Genomic DNA, 12,842 nt, shown 5'->3' on the forward strand with positions numbered 1-12,842 from the left:
GGAGAACGCAGCTTCTCCAAGCTGAAGTTAATAAAAACACATCTGTGCTCCACAATGACATAGGAGAGGCTGGTCTGCCTTGCAGCCATCTCAATAGAGCATGAGCTGGCCCAGACAGTGGACCTTCAGGAAGCAGTTCAAATCTTTACATCCAAGAAGGCACGAAAAGCACCACTTTGATTATTCAAACAGATGAAAATGCCAGTGTTTACTATGCAGACAAGAAGTTACATTTGCTGTTCAGGTGTTTGAAAGTTAAGTGTTACTTAACATTTATGAACAAGGCATTTAAAATTTTCCTTTATTGAGGTAGGTAGCGGAGCAGTACCATGAGAGGAGTAGAACAGGAAGAAGGCAGAATTGAGATCTTTCAAAGTTTGGGCATCATTTGAGCTCCACGCCTCAGGTGCCAAAATGTTGTGGGCCGGTCCTGCCAAGATATTCTCAGTAGTAGCAGCCCACATCAGAGATCATGATCTCAACGACTGGTTCCTTGTTGCCAAGTCCTGCCAGGAAGCCTATGCATCCCCTTCCAGGATGCTACACCTCCTCTCTTCACTGGGAGTCAGAATGAATGTTAAAAAAAAATCTGTTCTCACCCCCACACAATCTCTGGACTTCATTAGGGCAACTTTATATTCAGTCACTGCAAGACTGTACCTGCCCAAACACAGGTTCCAGGCCATGAACAATATCATAACTTATGTCACAAGCAACCTTTGACTACCCGTCAAGACATGTCTGTCCCTCTTAGGTTATATGGGTTTGTGCACCTACATCATCCCATCGCAGGACTCCACCTTCATTGCCTTCAAATTTGGCTGTGGTCAGTATAGTCTCCAAGCCGTCATTCTGTGAATCTCATAGTGACAGTTTGGGCCAAGGTATTGTCTTTGCTAATATTGTGGACAAATCCTCATTGGTTATGCGTGGGCATCCTTTTTCCCCTTTCCTATCTGGCCAGGACCATTATTACAGACGCATCCCTATTAGATTGGGGAGCCCACAACAGCCACACAGCACAATGTGCCTGGACTTCTTGAGAATCCAAGATGCATGTCAATATCCTGAAGTTTTGAGCAGTCCAGAAGCCATGTGAGTCCTTTCTTCTGTTCATCTGCGCTCACCATGTCCTTATAATGTCAGACAACACTGTGATTGTCTTCTACATTAACAAGCAGGGGGGAGCAAGATTTGCCTTCCTATGTGCCGAGGCAGTCAGTCTCTGGAACTGGCATATCAGCAATCAAATCACCCTATTGGCAACTTACCTTCAAGGGAAGCAACATGTCTGCTGAGGGAATCTGCAAGCACATTTTGCAGTTGACCACGAGAGGGAGCTCCAGGACTCAGCACTGCGTAGTATTTTCACTCAGTGGTGGCCCCCAACCAGGGATCTGTTCAGCTCTCAAGTGAACAGGAAATGCACGACATATTGCTTCAGAGGAGCTCTAGGTCACCACTCCCAGGGTGACACTGCTTCTTCCTTGGTTGGACCAGTTCAATTGTTCCTTCCATCCACTAGCACTTCTGTCACAAGTTTTACACACAATCCAGCAGGACAGAGCATGGGGCATCCTCATCGCCCGCTTCTGGCCCCACCGGTTCTGGTTTCCCAAATCCTATGGATGTCATCTGGACCACCAATCATCCTATCAACATTCCCTGAACTCCTGACCCAGTGAGAATGGCAAGCTCAAGCATCCCGATCTGTGTACACTCCACCTAAGAGCTTGGTATTTGGATATGCATCATCCTTAGAACATTCATGCTCCACAGCCATATGAGAGGTCCTCTGTAACAGTAGAAAGAACTCTACCACCAAATGTTACCTAGCTAAATGGAAGCACTCCTCTTCTTGAGCACTCTAAAGAGGCATTCTCCCAGAGCCTACAAATATTTCTCTCATCTTGGGCTACATCTTATCTTTGAAAACATTGTTTGTCCATCAGCTCCTTGCAAGACCACTTGGCGATGATCAGTGCATAGCATCCAACTTCTCAGGGCTACTCAGTCTTTGCACATCCACTGACCCATAGATTCTAGAAAGGCCTAATAAAAACCTTCCCACCTACTCAGAAGCCTGCTCCCCAGTGGGACCTGAATCTTGTTCTTTCAGTACTCCCAAGTCATCCTCCAGCACTTTGAGCTTTTGCTACTTGCTCCATGTCCCTCCTTTCCATACCGTCTTGTAGCCATCAACTCAGCAAGAAGAGTTGGTGAACTTGGAGCAATGATGGCAAATCCTCCACACACTGTATTCCATAAGGATAAGGTTATTAATGTCTACACTCCAAATTCATCTCTTAAGTAGTTTAGGAATTTCAGGTTAACCAATCCATTGACTTACCTGTGTTCGTCCCAAAACCGCATGTTTCTGCAGAGGAACAAAGACTCCACTTCCCTCAATGTTTGGCAAGCCTTGGCCTTTTATTTGCAGAGAACAAAACCAACCAATAAATCCTTTAGACTGTTTCTATAATAGAAAGTCAGAAGGCACAGCATCTCCACCCAGAGAAGCTCCAAATGGATCTCTGGCTCCATTCTACTCTGCTCACAGCTTTTAAATCCCCCCCCCCCCCCCCCCGTGGAGTAAAAGCTCATTCCACCAGAACACAAGCAACAACTATGGCTTCTCTTCAGGAGGGTACCTCTCCTAGACATCTGAAAAGCGGCCACGTGGGGCTCCAATCACACATTTGCAAGACATTATACCCTGGTGCAGGACTCTTCTGCTGATGCCTCCTTTGAGATGGCAATATTCTGCTCAGCCCTAGTGTCTCCATCCTTGCACCCTCCTCCTACCCACAGTGGAATACAATAGGGACCATTACTCAAAGAAGAGGAGGTTACTTATCTGTAACTGGAGATTCTTTGAGATGTGTGGTCCCTATGTGTATTCCGCTACCTGCCCTTTTCCCCCTGTGGTGCCACATACGTAACCCACAGTGGAATACAGATAGGGACCACAGATCTCAAAGAACCTCCAGTTAGTAAGTATTCTCCTCATTTGGAATTTCTGCTGGTGGTGGTTTTTAATTATTTGTAGTATGATAGTGACTAGAGGCCCCCACTGTAATCATAGCCTCATTGTGCTAAGTATTGTATAAATGGATAATAAGAGAGATTATCAGAGCCAGGAATCTCCAGATTCAGTGCAGTGCAGTGCCCTATCCATTATGCAGTGCCCTATCCACACAGCCTCTCCAATACTCTTCAAATCATATAATTCACTTACAGCAATTTTCATATAATTGTTGAATCAAAATGTAATAGTATACCAATCAGTCAGGCTTTATTGCTTTAACCAACATTGTAACTGATTTGAATATTAGTTATGTACACAATGGATATACCTAACAAAAAAACACAAGTAGATTGAAATAGAAGTACTCGGTACAAATAAATCACAAAAATACACAATAATTTGGATCGTAAAAACTGCTCCATTAAAGAGATTCGAACATGTAGACTACAGGAAGGACGCAGCAGTCTGAGGGGAAGAACTGGTTTAGGAAGTGGCATCCAGGAATGGTAAAGATTCTGCAGGAAGAGGGAGGTGGTTTTAATCAGATATTTCCCAACCTTTAATAAAGTTCAGATTATTTTAAGGGCTGAGAAAACATAAAGGTCAGTTCTTATTTCACTTTAGAATCATGGAAGATTAGGGTTGGAAGAGACCTCAGGAGTCATCTAGTCCAACCTCCTGCTCAAAGCCAACTTCTAATTTTGATGATCACATTTGGCACAAGCACACAGATCTATAGTCAACAAAATCCATCCTTCAGATTCAGACAGTGTTGCCTATTTTAAATTTTCTTGTTGCTGAATATTTTCCACCCTCTTGTAGAGGAGATGTACAGGTGAGGAATAGATGAATTAAGGAACAGAAAGTTTAAAGAGTAAAAACACTGTGTATAACCAACTCTTCTTTAAACAATGGAGCAGTTTGAGAGAGAAGCCTATCTTCTGGCCACTTGGTGCATTATGGATCAGATTTTGTGGTCCAGCCAAGCTCTGCCTGAGTGCCACTAATCTGACTCTGTAGCCATACTTGTCAGGCTATGTGTACATGCAAATAGTGTATTCACTGTGGTGTTTGTTTCCAAACTCAGGAGAAAGAAATGGAAAAGCAGAAAACTCTTTATCAGCAAGCTCGTCTGCACGATCGTGGAGCTGCTGAGATGGTTCTTCAGATGATTAGTGCAAGCAAAGGTAAAGTTCTGTGAAGTATTTACATTATGTTAAACCTATATGCAATTATATAAATATATCAGCTTACTAATTGCATAGTATATAATAAATCAAAATTAAATGCATATTATGAACTACGTTAGGTAGTCTCTGTTCTGCTTTTCCAATCTAATCAGTTATGTTAGCACAGATTTTAATTATTATATAATTGTTTTGACAGGTGAACTGGGCCCCATGGTTATTGAAACATTAAAACTTGGCATTGCCATTCTAAATGCTGGTAATACCTTAGTTCAGCAGGTAACAATATTTAACTTTTACAAGCCTTCTCTTTGTAAAGGAACCATATTATTTTGAGAAATGTAGTTTATTACTACTGTTCTTATGCTGGGAGGAGTTTGGTTAATTTTAGATTAGATGGCAAAAAATGGGAGGAGTAATAGTCTGGCTGGTTGAACAGTTAGATACATACTAACATGATTAAGGCTAGAGCAAACTACATTTTAATAAGAGCAAGATCAAATATATTACTGGCCAGTTTTGTCAATATGACAATGATAATTTGGCAAATTGTCAAATTATGATGATTTTTATGTAGTTTTTCCTAAATTTCTCTCTCCTCTAGAAAATGTTAGATTACCTTAAAGAGAAGAAGGATGCTGGATTTTTTCAGAGTCTCTCTGGCTTAATGCAGTCTTGCAGGTAAAAGCACAAACCATGTTGTTACAGCTTTAGTAGCATCTAGGTTGGTGACTAATTGCTCGGAGTTGGTGCATTTTGAAGGTTGGATTACAGCAATCGACAACTGAGCTGGGAATTGATCTAGAGGGAATTGTATTTGTGGATCTTAGGCACTTGAGAAGAGTAAGTTCATCTGTGGAATATTCTTCCAAGAGAAAAGAAAGCGTAGGCTGACCTTGTATTTCTTAGCAAGCACATGTAAGAGTAATACAGCATTTAGTAGGTTTTAGCTCAGTGGTGATCTGCAATGACCCTCTCTAGCAGTATGTTTTGGGTGCCCAGGGCAGACGTCAGAGAGGTAAATCACTGTGGGGCAGGGAGCAGGACTTGGGAAGACCCGGCTGGTGGCTCCTATCCTATCGTGGGCTCAGCTGCTAGTCCCGGGTGGGATGTGGAGGTCAGACCAGATCAAACCACCCCCAGGTTTCTCCCCAGCTGCAGGAAGCTCTGAAAATCCCCCATCCCACTTCCTGCACCTATCATTCCTCCACTGCAGGGGCAGGTATCCCTGTACAGGGAGCTGTCCCCCCGTCCACCCAATCCCTGTGCATCCAGACCCCCTCATACCCAGACTTTTCTGCTGAGTCTCACACACACATACCCTGCACTCAGAACCCCGCTGATGAGCCCCACTCACCCTGCAACTGGACCATTGCGACAAGCCACCTGCACCTGGATCCCCTCCCCACCAAGCCCCAACCAGATGCAGCTGGATCCACACCCCACTGAGCCCCACTCCCCCAGTATCTGGATCCCCCATTGAGCCCCCCACAGTCAATCCCCCACCATGCTCTGTCCCCCCCACACCCAGACCCCCTGCTGAGCCCCAACCACCTTCATCTGGACCCCCCTGCAGAGTCCCATACCATTGCACCCAGAACCCCCCAACAAGCTCCCACACCCAGATCCACCACTGAGCAGCCTGCACCAAGATTGCCCCACACAGAACTCTCTCAACTCACACCTAGATCCCCCCACACTAAGCCTCTGAACACTTGGATCCTGCCTTGCTGAGGCCCTGTGGTGTTTCTGGAGCAGACCCAGTCCTTGTGCTATGTCAGGGTTGGGTGAAGCCTCACCACTGAGTCCCTGTCCCGGTGGAAGAGGGTGGGGAGCTACATAGTGATCTCCCACCTCTGTGCAGCCAGTGGCCTGTGCTCCCCAGTTCCATGCTGGAGCCTCCAGATTTCTTTGGCAAAATTTGCAGAATTTTAAAATACTGTGTGCAGAATTTTTTATTTTTTGGTGCAGAATGCCCTCAGGAGTAGAAAATCAATCTTTCAATACATTTTGACCTTGCAAGACAATTAGACTCTCAACAGGTTCCTTTAAAATGATAATAGTTTGGTAGAAACCATACAAATGAGAAATAAAGTGAACTCAAATTATGACTTTGGGGGGGGGGGAAGCGGAATGAGACAGGATTGAATCAATATTTTATGTTCCTTTTCTCTTCTACATATAGGTGTGTAACTCATCTTGATATTAATGGTAGTAATAGGTGTATATCAAGAGGAGATTTAAACCTGTATCTTTTCAGAAACGGACACTGGACCCATATCCCCCTCCAAACCTTTTTATTTAAAACGTTTCATTTTATATATACAAGTTTGTGTGTATCACAATGGGTAAAACATTTGGGTCAAGGCTTCCAGAGAGTTCATAAAGGAAATTAATTTTGCCGTTACATACAGCAGCAGAACTTTCTCAATTTTCTGTGCTTTGTTAAAAGTGTTCTTGACTTGAATGCATTTGAGAGACAGAATAAAGCAGAAGGCCTTGGAATGGTTACTGAAGAAGGAACTCGTAAGTATAATGAATAAAACCCATTTAATTCAAATAACAATTAAAGAGTTTATTATGCTTCCTTCTAAAACTGGAATTTTCAGAGCTGTTGTAGCACATTGCTCTCTTTATTGATAGCCTCATTAAAATTAGGATTAGATTAGTCTTTTTAACATGGTTAATGTTTATTAAAATTCTAGCAGTAAACATTTGAACGGAAATTATCATGTAACTTACAATTTGCTTATCCTGTATTCTTATTATTTTTCTCTGATCCACAGTCATCGTTCGTGAGCGTGGTACGTTTGGGTTTACAGCTTTTGATGCTATTGTGTGTTGCAAATACAGAAAGAAATCTTCTTTAATTGCATCTTCCCAGACATCCTTTAGGTTTAGTTTTATGGTCTGCAGCAGGTTGCGTTGAGCTTGGACAAAGAGTTTGATGCTTAATTAAAGAAGTGTCTTTCATATTTAAGGCATGGTTTTATTGACAACTAACCATTTACTTATTAGAACTTTAGTCCAGTAGTTTTTACCATGAATGCATTGGAGTGCTAAATATTTTGGCTTTTGCTTTTTCTGTTTCATAATTTGTTTTATTATCATTACTCTCAGTACATTTATTTAAAATTACTTTAAAGCAGCTTACAGTATTTGCTTTTTATTAGAATCACTTATTTTGAAGGATGCTGTTTGAAGAATATATGTTTTGCATGTTTCATAAAAAACAATGATCATATTCATTGTACTATATATTTTCAAGGTGAGAAAGTGCTACAGAATGATGAGTTTACTCGAGATCTGTTTAGATTTTTACAGCTGCTTTGTGAAGGTCATAACAATGGTAAGTAGACTGGAATGAATTTTCAGGGAAGTGATTGTATTCAGGCTCTTAAAAGGAAGGACAGTAGTCCTTAGTATTGATGCTGTTCAAATTGACTTTCTGTTTTTTGCTAAAGGTAATCCAGTCAACACTCTAAGCTAAAGTGGTTTTTCAAAATGTGACAAACCATGCAATCTAATCAACTTTCACTTTTTAACTAACAGTCGTAGTGACATTCCAGAATTTGTGCATCTCACCATTAATAGAAAGATGGATGGCAAAATATTCACAAAAAAGTTCTTGTTGTTTGTTTAAATTATGATATATTTCAATAAAAGGTCCAGAATCCTTGATAAGCATCACTGCTTTTCAGTGTAGTGTATATGAGATGGTCTTTCACAATTAGTAGCTATAAGAGTAACTTTCCTCTTTAGTATAGTGGAATAATCTCCTATTTTTTTGTTTCTTATACATACATATTTATCAAACACAAATTATTTGTGATTTCAGATTTTCAGAATTTCCTGCGTACTCAGATGGGCAACACTACAACAGTGAATATTATTATCAGCACTGTTGACTATCTCTTACGTCTTCAGGTAAAAAAAGACAAAAGACAAAACAAAGAATACATTATTCCCCTCCCCTTGCACTTTTGTGAAGCTAACAAGAGGAGCAGCACTAGCTTTGTGTAGTCTTTGCACTGGGAGTATTACAAACAGCACTTTGTGCCCAGGTGAATCAGGAAGCTGCCTGCACCCTCTCCTCCCTCACCTGGTGCACATGCTCATGGCTGCACATATTTTGGATGGATTTAATTTCATTTGTGATTACTAGTGTGGTAATCCTGTATATGAAGTTGACCTGTAACTAACAGCTTCAATATTAAAGTGTACGCACTTGTTATCTTAGTTTTTAAATAGCCCATAACTGTCAGATGTGCCTTTGTAAGACAACTGAGTTATAATGCATTTCAGTATAGATAACTGCAGAATACATAATTGGACAAAGTTGTATAACATTATTGTGGTTAGAAATAAAAGCACATAAAAATGTGAAATCCTATCTACCATTTCAATTTCTGTTGATGTGATACTGTATGGTAATTGCTGAACATATAATATGAGAGTGGAAAAATATAATACATTGTCATTTGTTCTTAGGAATCAATTAGTGACTTCTATTGGTACTATTCAGGAAAAAACATGATTGATGAATCTGGACAGCGTAACTTCTCTAAAGCTTTGGCTGTTACCAAACAGATTTTCAACTCACTTACAGAATATATCCAGGTAAATGGAAACCTGACACAGGATGTTCAAATTTCAATATTTACAGCAAATGTATTTACATATACACTGCCTGATCCTCAGCTGATGTAAGTTGGCAATTGACATAGCTTCATCTTCATTGATTTGAACTGAGCTATGCTCAATTACATCAATTGTGGATCTGGTCCATAATGTGAAAATCCAATTGACGCATAAAGAAAATATGTGTTTTTCTTTATTTTTAGGGTCCTTGCATAGGTAACCAGCAGAGTCTGGCTCACAGTAGGCTGTGGGATGCAGTTGTTGGCTTCCTTCATGTCTTTGCTAATATGCAAATGAAACTCTCTAAGGTATTTTCAGTTGTTCCACAATTATCTATAGTGCATCTATATAAGCATAAAATGTGCAGTGAAAGCTATAAGGCAATTAAGAGTATGGTCTCTGTTCAGTTGTGCATAGCATTCTTATTTTCATTATGCAACAGCCCTAAACTTAGATGATAGCCCTAGAAAAAACTTTTGGGCCTTCTGCTCTATGAATTATGATTCTCCTCCTGTGCTCAAGTGAGTCAGCTAACCTCTTAAACATGTCAACATACAGTGTGCTTCAATTATCTCTTTAGACACATCGTTCATTACCTAATTGCCCTTATATGGCTAAGGGACTTTTTTTTAATGGCCAGCCTACAAGTACCATGTTAATGAGTCTGAAGCTTCTTATTCAAAGCCACGTTAAATAACATCTGGTGGTTTTTGCTTTTTTCAAAAGATTTATCTCTGAAATTAGGTGCTTTCCATCAGTTGAGAACATACAAGTGGTGCATTTAAGTTCTACAGTTTTCTAAGATGTTTACCATTTTCACTAATAGCTATGTAACAAGAATGTTCATGAAAATGGTAAAATCTCTCAGTATAATAGAAATTTTATATGGCATCCATCATATTTGCTTTAGATTTAAAAAAAATACAGTAAAATGTTTTAAAGAAATAAATAGTAATATCCTCATTTCACTGATAGGATATTTGCATCTATGTCAAAAAAGAACAGAACCGATTAGCATATTTACAATTTGCAGTGTGATAATAGATGCAGGTTATTTTTAAAGGTTCTTACGTGGGAATTCTGTACCACTACGCATGAGCAGAATTTATGTTCCACGCTGATTTCTTTGCTTCCCCGTAGAAAAAAGACTTTCTGACAGGGAAACAAAGGGAAGCTGCAAGAGCAGTCATACACCACTCCCTAGCAGTGCAGGTACATCGTTTCAGGCAGCCAGCAGAGAGGTAAATCGCCACGAGGCTGGGGACACCCCACCCAGTGACTCCTACCTTGAGCCTGGAACAGCTGCTAGTCCCGTCTGGGCTGGAGGCAGGAGGGGACAGGACTTCCTCTTCCCCTACCAAGGTGTGGTTGGGACTGTCAGATGCAGACCCAGAAACCTCTCCCAGCTGCACGAAACTCGGTATCCTCTCCTGCCCCCCATCACTCCTCAGCTGCAGGGATAAGGGGTCACTGTAGGGGGAGCTGGTCCCCCAGCCACCCAATCCCTATGCATACAGATCTCCCATACCCAGACATCTCCACCAAGCCTCACCCCATACACCCAGAATCCTCCATACCTGATCCCCACCCCATTGGACCTCAACCCCTGTATTTGGTGCTCCCCTGCATCCAGACTCCTGACTCAGAACCCCCACCCCTGTACCAAAACCACCCCTCACTAAGCTCCCTGCACTCAACCCCCCACACTGACAAGTTCCATACACCCTGAGCCCCTACATCCAGACCCCCATGCCACTGACCCCCAACTAGCTGCACCCAGACCCCCACCCCACCAAGCCCCACTCCCCTAGTACCCTCTCTTGCTGAGACCTCCACATGCAGACCCCTCCGCTGAGCCCCAACCACCTTCCCCTGCAAAGTCCCATTGCCCCTGCACCTGGTACACCTCCCCCCCACAATGAGCCTATGTGCATCCAGATCCCCCCCACACCTAGACCCTCCCCCACTGAGCTGCCTGCACCCAGATTATCCCACAAAAAATCTTCCCACCCCACACCTGGATCCCCCCACACTGATCCCCTTCACACTTAGATCCTGCCTTGTTGAGCCTGCCTGCCCTCACCTGGTGCACCTGACACAGAGAGGCAGGCCCCAAGGGTGTTTCTGGGGCTGGGGCAGGCTCAGGCCTTATGCTGTGTCAGGGTCGGGTGCAGACTCACCACTGACTCTGTGTCCTAGGGGTGGGGATGGGGGACTGCAGGGTGATCTCCCACCTTCGTGCAGCCAGTGGCCTGAGCTCCCCAATGCCATGTTGGAGCCTCTGCATTTATTTATTGACAAATAAAACTTGCAGAATTTTAAAATATTGTGTGCAGAATTTTTATTTTTTTTTGGCACAGAATGCCCTCAGGAGTAAAAGGTCCTACCAGCTTCCTCCCTCTCCAGTAGAGCTGTGTGGGAATGGGATTTTCCAATCCCCACACACGAAAAAAAATATTATTCCAAATTGCAAAAAAACTCAACATTTTTCTCAGGAAGAAAGGACAAGAAAAATGCCATTTGGAGGGAAATTAAATTTTTTTTGGCTTGTCAGCTTCTTGGTCTGCCCAGATGCTTGCCTGGTGGGCTGCTGAGGAGTCAAGGGTTCTGAGAAACCAAGCTTCCCAGAAACAAGGGAAGTGGGGGGGACTAGTATCTGGGACCCCAGGAAGGTGAGCCAGGCAGCTTGTTTGTCTGATTTTCATCAAAAGTTTCAATAGCATTGACTTGCTCCTGCAGAACATTTTGGTTTAATTAAATTAGTATTTTCAAATGGAAAATTTTCCATCAGACAGTTTTCAGCAAGTTTTACTCTGCAGTTTACTTCCCGCCTTTCTAAAAGTCCCATGTCACATTAGCATTCCTTCCAGTTTAGGAAAGTGGGATGGAACTCTTTGAAACCCATCACTATTGTTCTTAGATTGGCCTGAGTTGTTTCTGCAGAACATAAAGAGTTTGCCTGGTTTTAGGGAGCCAGAGACTCAGCATTTGAATGTGGAACTCTTGCATAGTGTTCAGAACAAATCACATAGCTAACGAACCAGCCCCTGTGTTACCAATGTGTAACCTTCAACATGAACTAGTGTATTTTTATTGTATTTTGTATCTATATCTTCCTGGAGCTGAATTAAACTGACATAACACTGACAAACACAAGCTACCCCAAAAGGTATAAAACACATAGTTTTACAGTATCAGAGGGGTAGCCATGTTAGTCTGGATCTGTAAAAATGGCAAAGAGTTCTGTGGCACCTTATAGACTAACAAATATATTGGAGCACATGCATCCAACGAAGTGGGTATTCACCCATGAAAGCTCGTGCTCCAACATGTTTGTTAGTCTATAAGGTGCCACAGAACTCCTACCCGCTTTCATAGTTTTACAGTTTTCTAAAGCTCGAATGCTTTTATATTTTTGAATAATGTCAATAATCATGTCATTTTCTAGTAATAAAAATATGAGCTTCGCAACTTCACCACTGCAGATTACCAAATTTTGTCACTTAGTGATTGAGCAAATGTAAAAAAAAAACAACAAGATTACTTGATCACAAAATGTTCATTTATTTTGATAACTATGATTTAGTTTTAGTTACTCATCTGTAACCTCACCCATGGATAAGCTGCTCCTCTCGCGCTCCTCCACCACCCAGTTTTGATGTAAACATTGATAAAAATGCTTTGACTGTCTCATAAACCAAATTGATTTGTATACAAGTATATATGGTATGATGACAAGGAATTATAGGATGGGGAGAACTGGGAGAAAAACGGAGCTGGTGCCTCAGGGAACAGCCTAGATGTACATCCCCCACACAGGAGAAAAGAGAGCCACTGCTGACAGCCAGCAGCCTCTTCCTTCACTTTAGAGGAGCAGCAATGCTTCTCACACTTCCAGTCAGCATTCCCCTCCCTTTCTTGTACTCTCTTCCCCTTTGATCTGCATATAAACATCCTTCTCATCACCATGAATCTTGGGCAGAATT

General features: G+C 42.0%; 1 protein-coding gene across 1 annotated transcript in view; it reads left to right on the forward strand.

Moving 5' to 3' along the window:
• The window catches only part of RYR3 (ryanodine receptor 3), a 607,531-nt gene that overhangs the window by 523,859 nt on the left and 70,830 nt on the right, over positions 1-12,842 (forward strand). The window contains 9 exon segments of the mRNA XM_030559417.1: positions 4,116-4,215; positions 4,415-4,494; positions 4,820-4,896; positions 6,668-6,741; positions 7,002-7,019; positions 7,484-7,564; positions 8,054-8,142; positions 8,707-8,835; positions 9,060-9,164. Coding sequence (XP_030415277.1) covers positions 4,116-4,215; positions 4,415-4,494; positions 4,820-4,896; positions 6,668-6,741; positions 7,002-7,019; positions 7,484-7,564; positions 8,054-8,142; positions 8,707-8,835; positions 9,060-9,164 — 753 coding nt within the window.

The sequence above is a fragment of the Gopherus evgoodei genome, chromosome 4 (assembly GCF_007399415.2).
Source record: "Gopherus evgoodei ecotype Sinaloan lineage chromosome 4, rGopEvg1_v1.p, whole genome shotgun sequence".
NCBI lineage: Eukaryota > Metazoa > Chordata > Testudines > Testudinidae > Gopherus > Gopherus evgoodei.